The 12,584-nt window shown below is 45.8% G+C and overlaps 1 protein-coding gene across 4 annotated transcripts in view; it reads right to left on the bottom strand.

Annotated features, from left to right (window-relative positions):
• Positions 1-11,572, bottom strand: part of LOC147107160 (metallophosphoesterase MPPED2) — a 311,144-nt gene extending 299,572 nt beyond the window's left edge. For 2 of the 4 annotated variants that reach the window (XM_086008299.1, XM_086008302.1), the window contains exons 1-2: positions 11,484-11,572; positions 8,965-9,254 (exon numbers count right to left, since the gene is read on the bottom strand). In XM_086008299.1, the coding sequence (XP_085864425.1) occupies positions 8,965-9,116 (152 nt within the window). In that variant the 5' untranslated portion in view covers positions 9,117-9,254; positions 11,484-11,572. Of the gene's footprint in view, positions 1-8,964; positions 9,255-9,828; positions 10,026-10,835; positions 10,999-11,483 lie in introns of those variants that run through there. The other 2 variants (XM_086008300.1, XM_086008301.1) reach the window with 2 other exon arrangements.
• Between the last annotated feature and the right edge of the window lie 1,012 nt (positions 11,573-12,584).

Raw genomic sequence — 12,584 nt, 5'->3', positions numbered from 1 at the left:
AACCTCTGCCCCGATCATTTTTTTTCTCTCTCCCACATGACAGCTGTCGATCATTCTACCATCGCCATTTACACTTCATCTCGAGTCATCTTTTGTTTCTTAACTTGTCCCATCACCATCTCCTTTTGCCTCGCACCATCATCCCTTTTTGTCCTTTAATCTCTCCTGCCTTCCATCCTATCACAGACCTTTCCTTTTGTTCTTTCCTCCCCTCCCCCCTCGCCCTGCCCCTGCACTCGCTTAAAAACCGGTTCCATCGCCAACATTTCCCAGTTCTGACCAAGAGTCATCGACATGAAATGTTAACTCTGTTTCTCTCTCTACAGATGCTGAGTATTTCCAGCATTTTCTGTTTTTATTCCCTACTTTCAATGCTTTGCAATGAGGTTTCATCAAATCATAGAATGGTGCAGCACAGAAGGAGGCCATTTGGCCCATCGTGCCTGTGCCGGCTCTTTGGCAGAGCGCTCCAATTAATCCCACTCCCCTGCCCTTTCCCCATTGCCCTGTAATCTTTTTTCCCTTCAAGTATTGATCCAATTCACTTTTGAAAGTTACTATTGAATCTGCTTCCCCCGCCCTTTCAGGCAGCGCGTTCCAGATCACAACAACTCGCTGCGTAAAAAAATGTTTCCCTCATGTCACCTCTGGTTCTTTTGCCAATCACCTTAAATCTGTGTCTTCTGGTTACCCACCCTTCTGCCACTGGAAACAGTTTCTCCTTATTTGCTCTGTCAAAACCCTTCATGATTTTGAGCACCTCTATCAAATCTCCTCTTAACCTTCTCTGTTCTAAGGAGAACAACCCCAGCTTCTCCGGTCTCCCCACTTAACTGAAGTCCCTCGCCCCTGGTACCATTCTAGTAAATCTCCTCTGCACCCTCTCCAAGGCCTTGACATCCTTCCTAAAGTGCGGTGCCCAGAATTGGACACAATACTCCAGCTGAGGTTTAACCGGTGTTTTATAATGGTTTGGTATAACTTCCTTGCTTTTGTCCTGAATTTCTCTATTAATAAAGCCATGTGGTTTTGAACAGCCTTCTCAACTTGTCCTGCCACCTTCAAAGATTTGTGTATGTACAGCCCCAGGTCTCTCTGTTCCTGGAGCCCCTTTAAAATTGTACCATTTAGTTACATAGAAACATAGAAGATAGGAGCAGGAGTAGGCCATTCGGCCCCTCGAGCCTGCGCCGCCATTTAATGAGATCATGGCTGATCATCCAAATTCAGTACCCTGTCCCTGCCTTCTCCCCATATCCCTTGATCCCTTTAGCCTTAAGAAATATATCTAACTCCTTCTTGAATATATTTAATGAATTGGCCTCAACTGCCTTCTGTGGTAGAGAATTCCACAGGTTCACCACTCTCTGGGTGAAGAAATTCCTCCTCATCTCTGTCCTAAATGGCTTACCCCTTATCCTTAGACTGTGACCCCTGGTTCTGGACTCCTCCACCATCGGGAACATCCTTCCTGCATCTAGTCTGTCTAGTCCTGTTAGAATTTTATAAGTTTCAATGAGATCCCCTCTCATTCTTCTAAACTCCAGCGAATATAAGCTCAATCAACCCAATCTCTCCTCATACGTCATTCCTGCCATCCCAGGTATCAGCCTGGTGAATCTTCGCTGCACTCCCTCCATTGCCTCTCCTCATTCTTCCTACTAAAATGTATCACTTCACGCTACTCTGCATTGAATTTCATCTGCCATGTGTCTGTCCATTTCACCTCTCTGTCTGTGTCCTCCTGAAGTCTGTTACTATCCTCCTCATTGTTTACTACATTTCTGAGTTTCGTCTCATCTGCAAACTTTGAAATGATGCCCTGTATACCCAAGTCCATGTCATTAATATATATCATAATAAAGAGCAGTGGTTCTAATACCGACCCCTGGGGAACACCACTGTATACTTCCCTCCAGTCTGAAAAACAACTGTTCACCATTACTCTCTGCTTTCTGTCCCTTAGCCAATTTTGTATCCACGCTGCCCCTCTAATCCCATGGGCTTTAATTTTGCTAACAAGTCTATTATGTGGCACTTTGTCAAACACCTTTTGAAAGTCCATATACACAACATCAACTGCACTACCCTCATCAGCCCTCTCTGTTACTTCAAAGAACTCGATAGTTAGTCAATCACGATTTGCCTTTAACAAATCCGTGCTGACACTCATTTATTCGCCCATTATACTTTTCCAAATGCCAATTAATTTTGTCCCAGTTTATTGTCTGAACGCTGTTAATGTGTTAGTGTGCACTACAAGACAGTGAAGCATAGCGCCCTCTGTGAAAGACAAAAGCAATATGCCTTAATCGTGACTAACTCTTCAACACTGAATCAATAGAGATAGATGGTAAAAACAGAACCCTTGGAAACCCGCATGGTATTTAAGCAGATTCCCTCGCTGAAAATCGAAACACTTATTAAATTACATTTACTACATTACAATAGTGCCTTCACTTCAAAAGTACTTCATTGGCTCTAAAGCACTTTGGGACATACTGAGGTAGTGAAAGGCACTATATAAATGCAAGTTTTTTCTTTTAACCTGAAACTGCAACCATGCAAAACCTAAACGGTGCTGCGTAACAGTTTCAACAACAACAACAACGTGTATTTATATAGCGCCTTTAACATAGTAAAAAGTCCCAAGGCGCTGCACAGGAGTATTCTAAGACATAAAATTTGACACCGAGCCACATAAGGAGAAATTAGGGCAGGTGACCAAAAGCTTGGTCAAAAAGGTTGGTTTTAAGGAGCGTCTTAAAGGAGAGAGAGGTACCGAGGTGAAGAGGTTTAGGCAGGGAATTCCAGAGCTTAGGGCCCAGGCAACAGAAGGCACGGCCGCCAATGCTGGAGCAAATAAAATCAGGGATGCTCAAGAGGGCAGAATTTAAGGAGCGCAGATATCCCGGGGCGTTGTGGGGCTGAAGGAGATTACAGAGATAGGGAGGGGCGAGGCCATGGAGGGATTTGAAAACAAGGATGAGAATTTTGAAATCTGATCAAGTCGCTTTAAGATATCTTCAAACAAAGTATTCATCGACTCATACAGCACGGGGGGGGGGTGACCGTTCGGCCCATCGTGCCTGTGCCGGCTCTTTGAAAGAGCTCTCGAGTTAGTCCCACTCCCCCTGCTCTTTCCCCATAGCCCCGCAAATCCCAGAATAATTTTTTTTTAATGCATCAAGCGTGATTTTAGGGCTAGCTTTTTAGTCACAATAAATACATCGTATAGGGTCGTAAAGCTGGGTGCTTCGCAGCTGGTGCGGATGAAAGTAAGGGGGCACTTTAGTAAGCATCTTGCTTTGCACTGGTTATAGTGCAAGTGCAGCCTGAACCCAGAGTCAGAGCTCGACCTGACAGCAGAATGAAATGGAGCGAGACTCTCTGGAGGAGGGTCTGGTCCGAACTCCCGGCTTGTCTACACACCAGTTTAACAATCAGTGCCAATCCCAAACTGCCCCGCACTGATGCTAAGAATGTAAATGTGGACGGTACAAGTGCGCTTGTAGGGTGCAAACTCAGCCCTCCATGTCCCCGCCAGTGAAGTCACAGTCAGAATGACTGCCTGTTTCACTTTATGTTTTGAGTTTGCCGTTCATTTTTAAGCGCGAGTGTTGTGATGCACCGACTCAACGCCCTTCCCTTCCACCCCCCCAACAGTGCAAATATCGTCGATAATTCAGAACGAAAGAAAGACTTGCATTTCTATAGCGCCTTTCACGACCACCGGATATTCCAAAGCGCTTTACAGCCAATGAAGTACTTTTTTTTAAAGTGTTGTAATGTGGGAAACGCGGCAGCCAATTTGTGCACAGCAAGCTCCCACAAACAGCAATGTGATAAATGGCCAGATCATCTGTTTTTTAGTGATGTTGATTGAGGGATAAATATTGGCCCCAGGACACCGGGGAGAACTCCCCCTGCTCTTCTTCGTAATTAGTGCCATGGAATCTTTTACGTCCACCTGAGAGAGCAGACGGGGCCTCGGTTTAACATCTCATCCGAAAGACGGCTCCTCCGACAGTGCAGCGCTCCCTCAGCACTGCACTGGGAGTGTCAGGCTGGATTTTTGTGCTCACCCCTTAATCTTCTATACTCGAAGGAAAATTGCAAGCCCACAGTTTGTGACTTCCTCACTACGGGTGTCTGATGAGGGAAGTTTGCCCTTTAATTTATATATCACTCGTGGGGGGGGGGGGGGGGGGGGGGAGAGCAAGTAGTAGCAAATCAAAGGACACCAAACGCGAACCTCCCTTCAGCTCCCCGAGCTCCCTCTAGTGTCACTTCCTCCAGCAGTGCACTGGTTAACCCGGGCTGGTTAAAATTCCACTGCTCACTATTTCGATGCCATTGTTAAAACATTTTAAAATAGAGCATAAAAGAATTTGATGCAGATAGGCTGGTCCGTGGGCTGTGAGAGGAAATTAAACCTCGAAACGGACGCGTACATTTTTTAATAGCTTGTGTAGATGATTCTAACTGGCCACCGGCTAATTGAGAAATAATTGTATTTTTTTTGAAGTATCACTTTAAAGAGCATGTGTAACATTTTGCAACAGTTGCCAGTTTTTGGAATCAATCCCTTGCTGTAACATGTCCTTGTCTCACACCAATCAAGAGGACGCCTTTCAAAAGGGTTTTCTTCCAAATATTACCAATCGAGTCATGGGGCTAAACATTTAAACAAACTCAAATAACAACAGAAAATGCTGGTAAACACTCAGCAGGCCAGGCAGCATCCGTGGAGAGAGAAACTGAGTTAACGTTTCAGGTCGATGACCGTTCGTCAGAACAGGAAAAAGTTAGAGATGTAACAGGTTTTATGCAGGTGCAGAGGCAGAGAAAGGGGGGGGTGGGTGGAGGGGGAGGAAGGAATTAAAGGCACAGTCTGTGCTAGGATTGAATTCAGGAGAGGTAAAATACTGCAAATGGGGATGGCAGAATCATCAACAGCTGCCGTCTGAGAAAATAGGCGGGGGGGAGGGGGATTATAGTCTGAAATTGTTGAACTCAATGTTGAGTCCAGAAGGCTGTAAAGTGCCCAATCGAAAGGTGAGGTGCTGTTCCTCGAGCTTACGTTCTGTAGCCAAACTATAAAGTGTTATGTTGATTTGGGGCAAGAGCTGTCCTCAATTCCGTCCCCCCCCCCCCCCCAGTCACCAGTCACTGCCAAAAAAAAACACGCAGCCTAGGTGATTTCCATTTGGCAGATTCTTTTAGCCCCTTACTCTTCCTCAGCCAGCAATTTCTCCTCTCACCAAAACACCGACGCCTCGATGGGCTACAGTTGCCTCCCCCACCCAACCCCCGATTGCCCTTACAGTTTCTCTTCATTCGTGGGCTCAATGAATGAGTGTCGACAGCTATTCAACTGTGGGATGCATCGCGCAAATGTGCACATGCTGATCAAGGGGATTCCCGATAGGTTGACCATAGGCTTGCAAGTCTATAGGGGCTGCTGAGGCACTCTCCGCACTCGTAACAGTTTCCAATACAGTGTCAGCTGTGGCTCAGTTTGTAGCGCCCTCCTCTCTGAGTCTGAATGGTTGTGGGTTCAAAGTCCCACTCCCACAAAAATCTAGGCCGACACTCCAGTGCAGTGCTGAGGGAGCGCTGCACTGTCGGAGGGGCCGTCTTTCGGATGGGACGTTAAACCGAGACCCTGTCTGCTCTCTCAGGTGGACGTAAAAGATCCCATGACCACAATTTTGAAGAAGAGCAGGGGAGTTCTCCCCGCTGTCCCTGGGGCCAATATGTATCCCTCAATCAACATCACTAAAAACAGATGATCTGGTCATTATCACATTGCACTGTTTGTGGGAGCTTGCTGTGCGCAAATTGGCTGCCACATTTCCTACATGACAACAGTGACTACACTTCAAAAAAGTACTTCATTGGCTGTAAAGCGTTTTGGGATGTCCGGTGGTCGTGAAAGATGCGATAGAAATGCTAGTCTTTTTTTTTACAATATTCAACCGAATAATCTTTTAAAAATAAAATACGTTTTAAAATTATACTTAAATAGGTAATAGAAGTAGAAATGCTTAATGTATGAAGTACAACGGTAATGTCACTCATTACAATGGATAACAAGTTGCTTGGCGCGGGTAACCGGGTTGACATTTAACTGAGGTTAAGATCACTGCATAAACAGTGGGAGCAAAGTTCAAGCAGCTTATAACTGCTGTCTGAACTCTTAAAGATTGCACTATGGCCCTGAAATCACCCCAGGACAATGTCTATTATTTGTTAAAATACACAGTGTGAAGTTCAATCTTTGGGTTTTTTAAAAATTCAGTGGGGGTCTGTTTTTGCAGTAAACGTCGCCTCTTGCGACAGGCCATCAGTAGTCAATGATTTTTCACATCAATGATTCTAGGAGGACACTCGGAATAGTGTACAACTGCCTCATGACGCTGAGAAGAGACTGTGAATGAGTCTTACTCCAGCAGGATTTTATTTGTACACAACGTACGTTACACAGCGGCTTTCTGGAGCTGCCTGTTCCGAATTCTCAAGTTGTGAGCCAAACCTTCGCTGCCTACTTTGGGACGAGGGGGAGGGGGGTGAAATTCCTCTTAACGAAAAAAATAGCAGAATGCTTCCTCTCTCCACCTGCCCCTCCCGATAATTGCCGGATCGTTAACAAAATCACTTTCGCAGAAATTGCGCCTCTCAAAAGAGACACACTCCCGGGAATTTGTTTGGCAATCAATTATGCAGAAAAAGGCCCCTTTTTTTTTGGTAAAAGAATTACAGCCACCACAGGTTGTTATGTCTGGGACAACAGTCACAGTTCCACCACTGTAAGTCCAGCATTTAAAAACTGTGTATCTTATATTTGAACACTGTTTCCTTTGTGCATCATGCATTTAAAAACTGCCCCCATTGTGCAGCCTTCCTTCAAAAAAAAATGCTCCTATTGTGTATCCTGTATTTTAAAAAACTGTTCCCTGTTGTGTATCCTGTACTGAAGTATTGCATCTATTGTGTATCCTGTGTTTGCACGCTGTTTGTATTGTGTATCCCGTGTTTTTGAGATTTGCTCTCCATTGTGATATCATATGTATTTCAGCTCCAGTCCCATGTGTAGTCGCCATTTAAAAATCAATGGCAAAATTACTTTTCAAAGGTTAAAATGCGCTTTTCCTTTTTATTTCAGATCTTTTTAAACATATTATTTTCAGCTCGAGTAGACAGTTTAGTACAGCCACTCTAGAATGAGACAGCGACAACGGTTTTTTTTCCCCAATCAGGTGAAGCTAGATATTGATAAACAGCTGTGAAATAAGTGCGCTCATTTTTGATTTCAAAACTGATCTGTAAACTGGGCAAGAGATGCGCGCGGCGTATTTTTGAAGCCACTTCGACAAATTCTCAAAAGAGCAGGAAGAGAATGAATCCTTGAGACAGTCTGTTTCTCACGAGGGACAGCTTACTAACAGCAAAGTGCAGTCGAAAGTCGGCGCCTTCTCCTGCTGGTAGGTATGAGCGTGCACACAATACACTTCACTTACCCCCAGCTACACTGCCCGAGATCGGGAGGCCTTTTTGTTTAAATGGCAGCAGTCAAGTAAATATGAAGAAATCAGACACCGCCTTTCACTGTACATCCCGAGCAAAGTTTAATAGACGCTGTACAGAAAGGCAGCATCGTTCACAGAGCGGATTATGTGCCGGCTGAAATTTCGTGACAGTTTCAAACTATCACTTACATACCCTGGGCCAGAAAAAAAGGGAACGCCACCTCATTAAAAATAATAAAGTATCTACATAATGCAGTAATGGAAACCACCTTCTGTTTTATTGTTTTATTCCAGTCAGCTAAAATTAAGAGATTGTTTAAGATATACTTAAGCTCTTTGGGCGAGGTATTCCCCATTTCCCTCAGCTTTTTAACATGTAATTGACAAATAGGTTACTAACCTGCTGTAACAATTCACTTGTCAATTCCAAGCCAAATTTATAGATTGCTATGAATCATAAGAAACGCTGAGCCCTTTGCACACATATTCCTGTTAAATCACTTCAAGGAGAAGAAGTAATTGCAGGAATCCAAACTTTTATCCAACTTTGGCCTGGGGATTTGAAAGGTTCTTTTTATTTCCCAAGACTGAGTGCGTGTGAGAGAGAGTGTGTGTGTGTGTGTGTGTGTGTGTGTGTGTGTGAGAGAGAGAGAGTGTGTGAGAGAGAGAGAGAGAGAGAGTGTGTGTGTGAGAGAGAGAGGGAGGCAGTGTGTGTGAGAGAGAGAGAGAGAGACAGTGTGTGTGTGTGTGTGAGAGAGAGAGAGACAGTGTGTGTGAGAGAGAGAGACAGTGTGTGTGTGTGTGAGAGAGAGAGAGAGACAGTGTGTGTGAGAGAGAGAGTGTGTGTGTGTGTATGTGAGTGAGAGGGAGTGAGAGGGTGTGAGAGGGTGTGTGTCTGAGAGAGTGTGTGTGTGCGAGAGTGTGTGAGAGAGTGTATGTGCGCAAGAGAGTGTGAGTGTGAGAGAGTATGAGCGCGTGAGCGAGTGTGTGTGAGTGTGTGTGAGCGAGTGTGTGTGAGAGTGTGTGAGTGTGAGAGTTTGTGTATGTGAGAGTGTAAGAGAGTGAGTGTAAGAGTGCAAGTGAGAGAGAGAGTGCGTGTGTAAGTGTGTGAGTGTGTGAGAGTTTGTGTGTGAGTGTGTGAGCGTGTGTGTGTGAGTGAGAGTGTGTGAGAGAGTGTATGTGAGAATGCGTATGTGTGAGAGAGTGAGTGTGAGAGTGCGTATGTGTGAGAGAGAGTGTGTGTGATAGTGTATGTGAGAGTGCGTATGTGTGAGAGAGTGTGTGAGAGTGTGTGTGAGAGTGAGTGTGTGTGTGAGAGTGAGTGTGAGAGAGTGTGTGTGATAGTGTTGCTTTTAATTCAAATGCAGACCAAAAAGAAAGCAAAAGGGAGTTAATAGTATATTGCACAACTAGATGAAGGAAATGTACTCACATATGCACGTGGGGTGGCTGGAAGCGACTCTGGTTGATGTTGTAATGAGTGAAGGCTTGAGTCGGGTTGGAGCTATACTCGTCCACCGTGATTGTAATTTTCCCCTGTGAAGGAATTCCATGAGCCATCATCCCTTGCTGGACAAAATCCATTTACAACTTTCCTTCGGTAAATGCTAAACAGCACATTGTGGGAAGTTTGGTTTTGTGGTCTTCCAGCCTTGCAACCGGGAAACTCGTTGCCAAATTAAATCATATAAATAGGAGAGAGCAGCAACAAAATTGTGCGTCCTGGAGAGGAGGGAAAAAAATAAACAATTTGAGAGAAATAGGGAGAATGACAGAGGGTTTAAATCAACCAAATGTGAGGAGTTTAAGGGGAAAAACTCGTCCGTCTCTGCGATTGGCAGAAGCGACTAGAGTGAACAGATTTATACTTTCCAATAATCCAAAATTGTATGGCATGATTCCCCCACCCCCGACCAAAAACGATTGTTCTTCCCAAAAATAACTCAATGTAGGAAAATTAAAAAGTGCTCACTGTAAATCATGCACCTTTTTTTTCCTAAATGCAAAAAATCCAGACACTAAATCCTACCAGTGATTCTAACGCCGAGAGAGACTGGAATACAATTGAGAGCAGAACGACCCCCGTATTGCTGCTCTCCAAATCGATGTGACTCTCCCGCAAAAAACAGGCTCAAGTTCACGAACTTGGGGCTAAAGACATCTTTCTACGCGGGGGGTGGGTGGGGGGGAAATTGTTCACCACCCAAGTCTATCTTTATTTTTTTTTAAATAGCCCAGCTACTAAATAAATCTGTCAAAGCAAATATCATTTCCGAACATCCATCACAGGCAGGACCTGGGCTTGTTCGCGGTGAGGTCCAGGAGGCGAGGGGGCTGCGGTGCGGGGAGAGCCAGTCTTGTCCTTCTCCACTTGGCCCGGCGGTCAAAGCCTCTTGCTCCGGCTGCCCTGACTTGACATCCACTCGGCAGCAATGGGCAGGAGCGATCGCTCCCTTTTTCACCACTCCACATCATCCCCTCTGCCCAACGTCATTCATAGCTTCAGCTAATCCCTCCGCCGTCACTCATTCAGATTTATCCCCCCCCCCCTCAATTTCCTTTTTTTTTTAAAAAAAAGACCGAATTCAAAACAGTACAGATATACCAGAGCAGTTAATCACCCAAAGTCCCGCTAAGGTCATTACTTAACCTGCATTGAAAAAAAAGGAGACTGCGTTGTTGTTCCCTTCTCTGTGTGTGTGTGTATTTTATTAATAATTGCAAAATGCAAAATAATGACTCGCAGGATTCCTGTAATCTGCCACTCTCGATCTTGGGTGAATTTGACAAAACAAAAAATAAATCCCTCCTTTCCCCTTAAATATTTGACACATTTAGGCCTCAGATATTTACAAATATCCATGAACTACAGCATCCGAAATTGTTGCAAAATAGTTTTTTTTAAATATACATATGCATAAAGATCAATAGTTCAAAATGAGCCTTTTATTGCGCCCGAATTACTTGCATCAACAGCGAACTCGGTTGCAATTTTACTGAAATTAAATAAAAACGAGGGGGGGGGGGGAGAGAGAGAGACGAGGTCAGTGGATTGCACTTTGCATTAGATCCTGATCTTGCCTTTTGTGCGGTGTGTTACAGGGGAGAGAGAGAAAAAACACACAAGAGCCTGGCCTTCGTCGCAGTTGCTTAAAAGATCATGACCACGAAAGACTTTTGTGTTGTGTGTGTGTGTAAAAAATAAGCAGGCAAAGGCTAAATCATTACCACCCCCCCCCCCCCCCCCCACACACACACACACACTGGTTACATAAAGAGTTGCTATCTGACAGTAACAAGCACCTCGACAGTGTTGCAATTTCTCAGAACTCGTCAATCCGATACATTTGGGGTTTTGGCAACACAACGTTCGAAAATAGGTTAATTTCAAGCCATTCTGTTTCTCTCCCGCGCTGGAGTGACAAGGCACCTCTCACCCAGCGGCGCCCCCCGGCTTTGTGGTCGCTTTGATTCCCCTCTCTCCCCTTCCTCTCCCTCCCTCCGTCCTTCCCCTCTCTCCCTCCCTTTCTCCTTTCTTTCTCTCCGTCCTTCCCCTCTCTCTCTCTCTCTCCCTCTTTCTTCCTTTCTCTCCCTTCCCCTCTCCCTCTCTCCTTCCCTCCCTCTCTCCTTTCTTTCTCTCCCTCCCTCCGTCCTTGACCCCTCTCTCCCTCCCTCCTTTCCCTCCCTCTCCTTTCTCTCCCTCCCTCCCTCCTTTCCCTCCCTCTCCTTTCTCTCCCTCCCTCCCTCCTTTCCCTCCCTCCTCTCTCTCCCTCCCTCCTCTCCTTCCCCTCTCTCCCTCCTTCCCCTCTCTCCCTCACTCTTTCTCTCCCCCGTCCTTTCCCTCTCTCCCTCCTTTCTATCCCTCCCCCTCCCTCCTCTCTCTGTCTCTCCCTCCCTCCTCTCTGTTTTTCGAAGGCACAAGGTTTCTGTTTCTGCATTTTTGAAGATTACCTCGGCTTGCTTTTTTTTGGTGTGGTTGACACAGGAAATCCAGGACTGTCCTTTTTTTTCCGGGCTCTTCGCAGGAGTCGCTGCACCAGTGGGGAGAATAAAGGGGAGAGGGAGGGTATGGAGGGGGAGAGGGGAAGGGGTAGGAGAGGGGAGGGAGGGAGGGAGGGGGGGGAGAGAGAGAGAGATTGCCTGGGATGTCTGGCCTGGAGAGCAAAAGGTGGGCAGGGAGGGAAGGGCAGACGGTTTAAGGTGAGGTCTCTGTGTGTGTGTGTGTGTGTGTTTTCTCTCTCTCTCTCTCTCTCTCTCTTTCTCTTGCTCTATCTTCCCTCCCCGGGGCACGAACCTCCGACACCCGGGAGCTGATGGCAGCCTAGCCTCGCTTTCGACCTTCGCTCGGGTCAGCGCTCCCGCAGGAGGAGGAGAGAGAGGGGGAGAGAAAGGGAGAGAGAGAGAGAGGTGCGACCAAAAATGAAAGGGGTGCGAGGGGAAAGGGCTGGAGCACTGGCAGGCAGAGAGAGGGAAGCAAAATAAAGACAAAATAGAGAGAACCGCAACACCAGGGACGGCACACACAATATTTCACTATTGTGTATTCTATACTAAAGATCACATTTCATGCAATAACTTCCCTCTTAAAAGCAACTTTAGAAGTCATTTTTTTAACTTTTAATGTGTTCCTTTCTTAAAATCGACTTGTTTTTTTGTGTCTCACCGTTTAATTTTGCTCCTTTGCAACACCCCCCTTTTTTTTCCTATAGATCAAATACACAGGGATTTAGAGCACTTGGAAATAAGCCAAGAGAGAGAGAGAGAGAGAGACTGACAAAACACTGCTGAGTGGCGGGAAAAGAGAGAGTGAAACAAACTGGTTCACAATTAATCTGCGGCTCTCGGTAACTGGGCTCTGATCAATGGCGCTTCATTCACTGTGGGGTCTGGGCTCGAGTGTCTGGGCAAGCTCTCGGGCTCTGTGTGTGTGTGTGACCGGTCAGCCTTAACCCTTGCAAAGCCGGGCGGATTGGAATTTGAGCTGGAGTAAACTCTGCAGATCAGTTGATGCTAAATAAACTTGGCAGTGGGGTGGGAGAGGGGCTGGGATTG

Source organism: Somniosus microcephalus, chromosome 15 (genome assembly GCF_052327205.1).
Source record: "Somniosus microcephalus isolate GS21.2 chromosome 15, FLI_Smic_1.0, whole genome shotgun sequence".
Lineage (NCBI taxonomy): Eukaryota > Metazoa > Chordata > Chondrichthyes > Squaliformes > Somniosidae > Somniosus > Somniosus microcephalus.
Note: the sequence above shows the minus strand (reverse complement) of the source record. Positions and strands in the feature narration are given on the sequence as shown.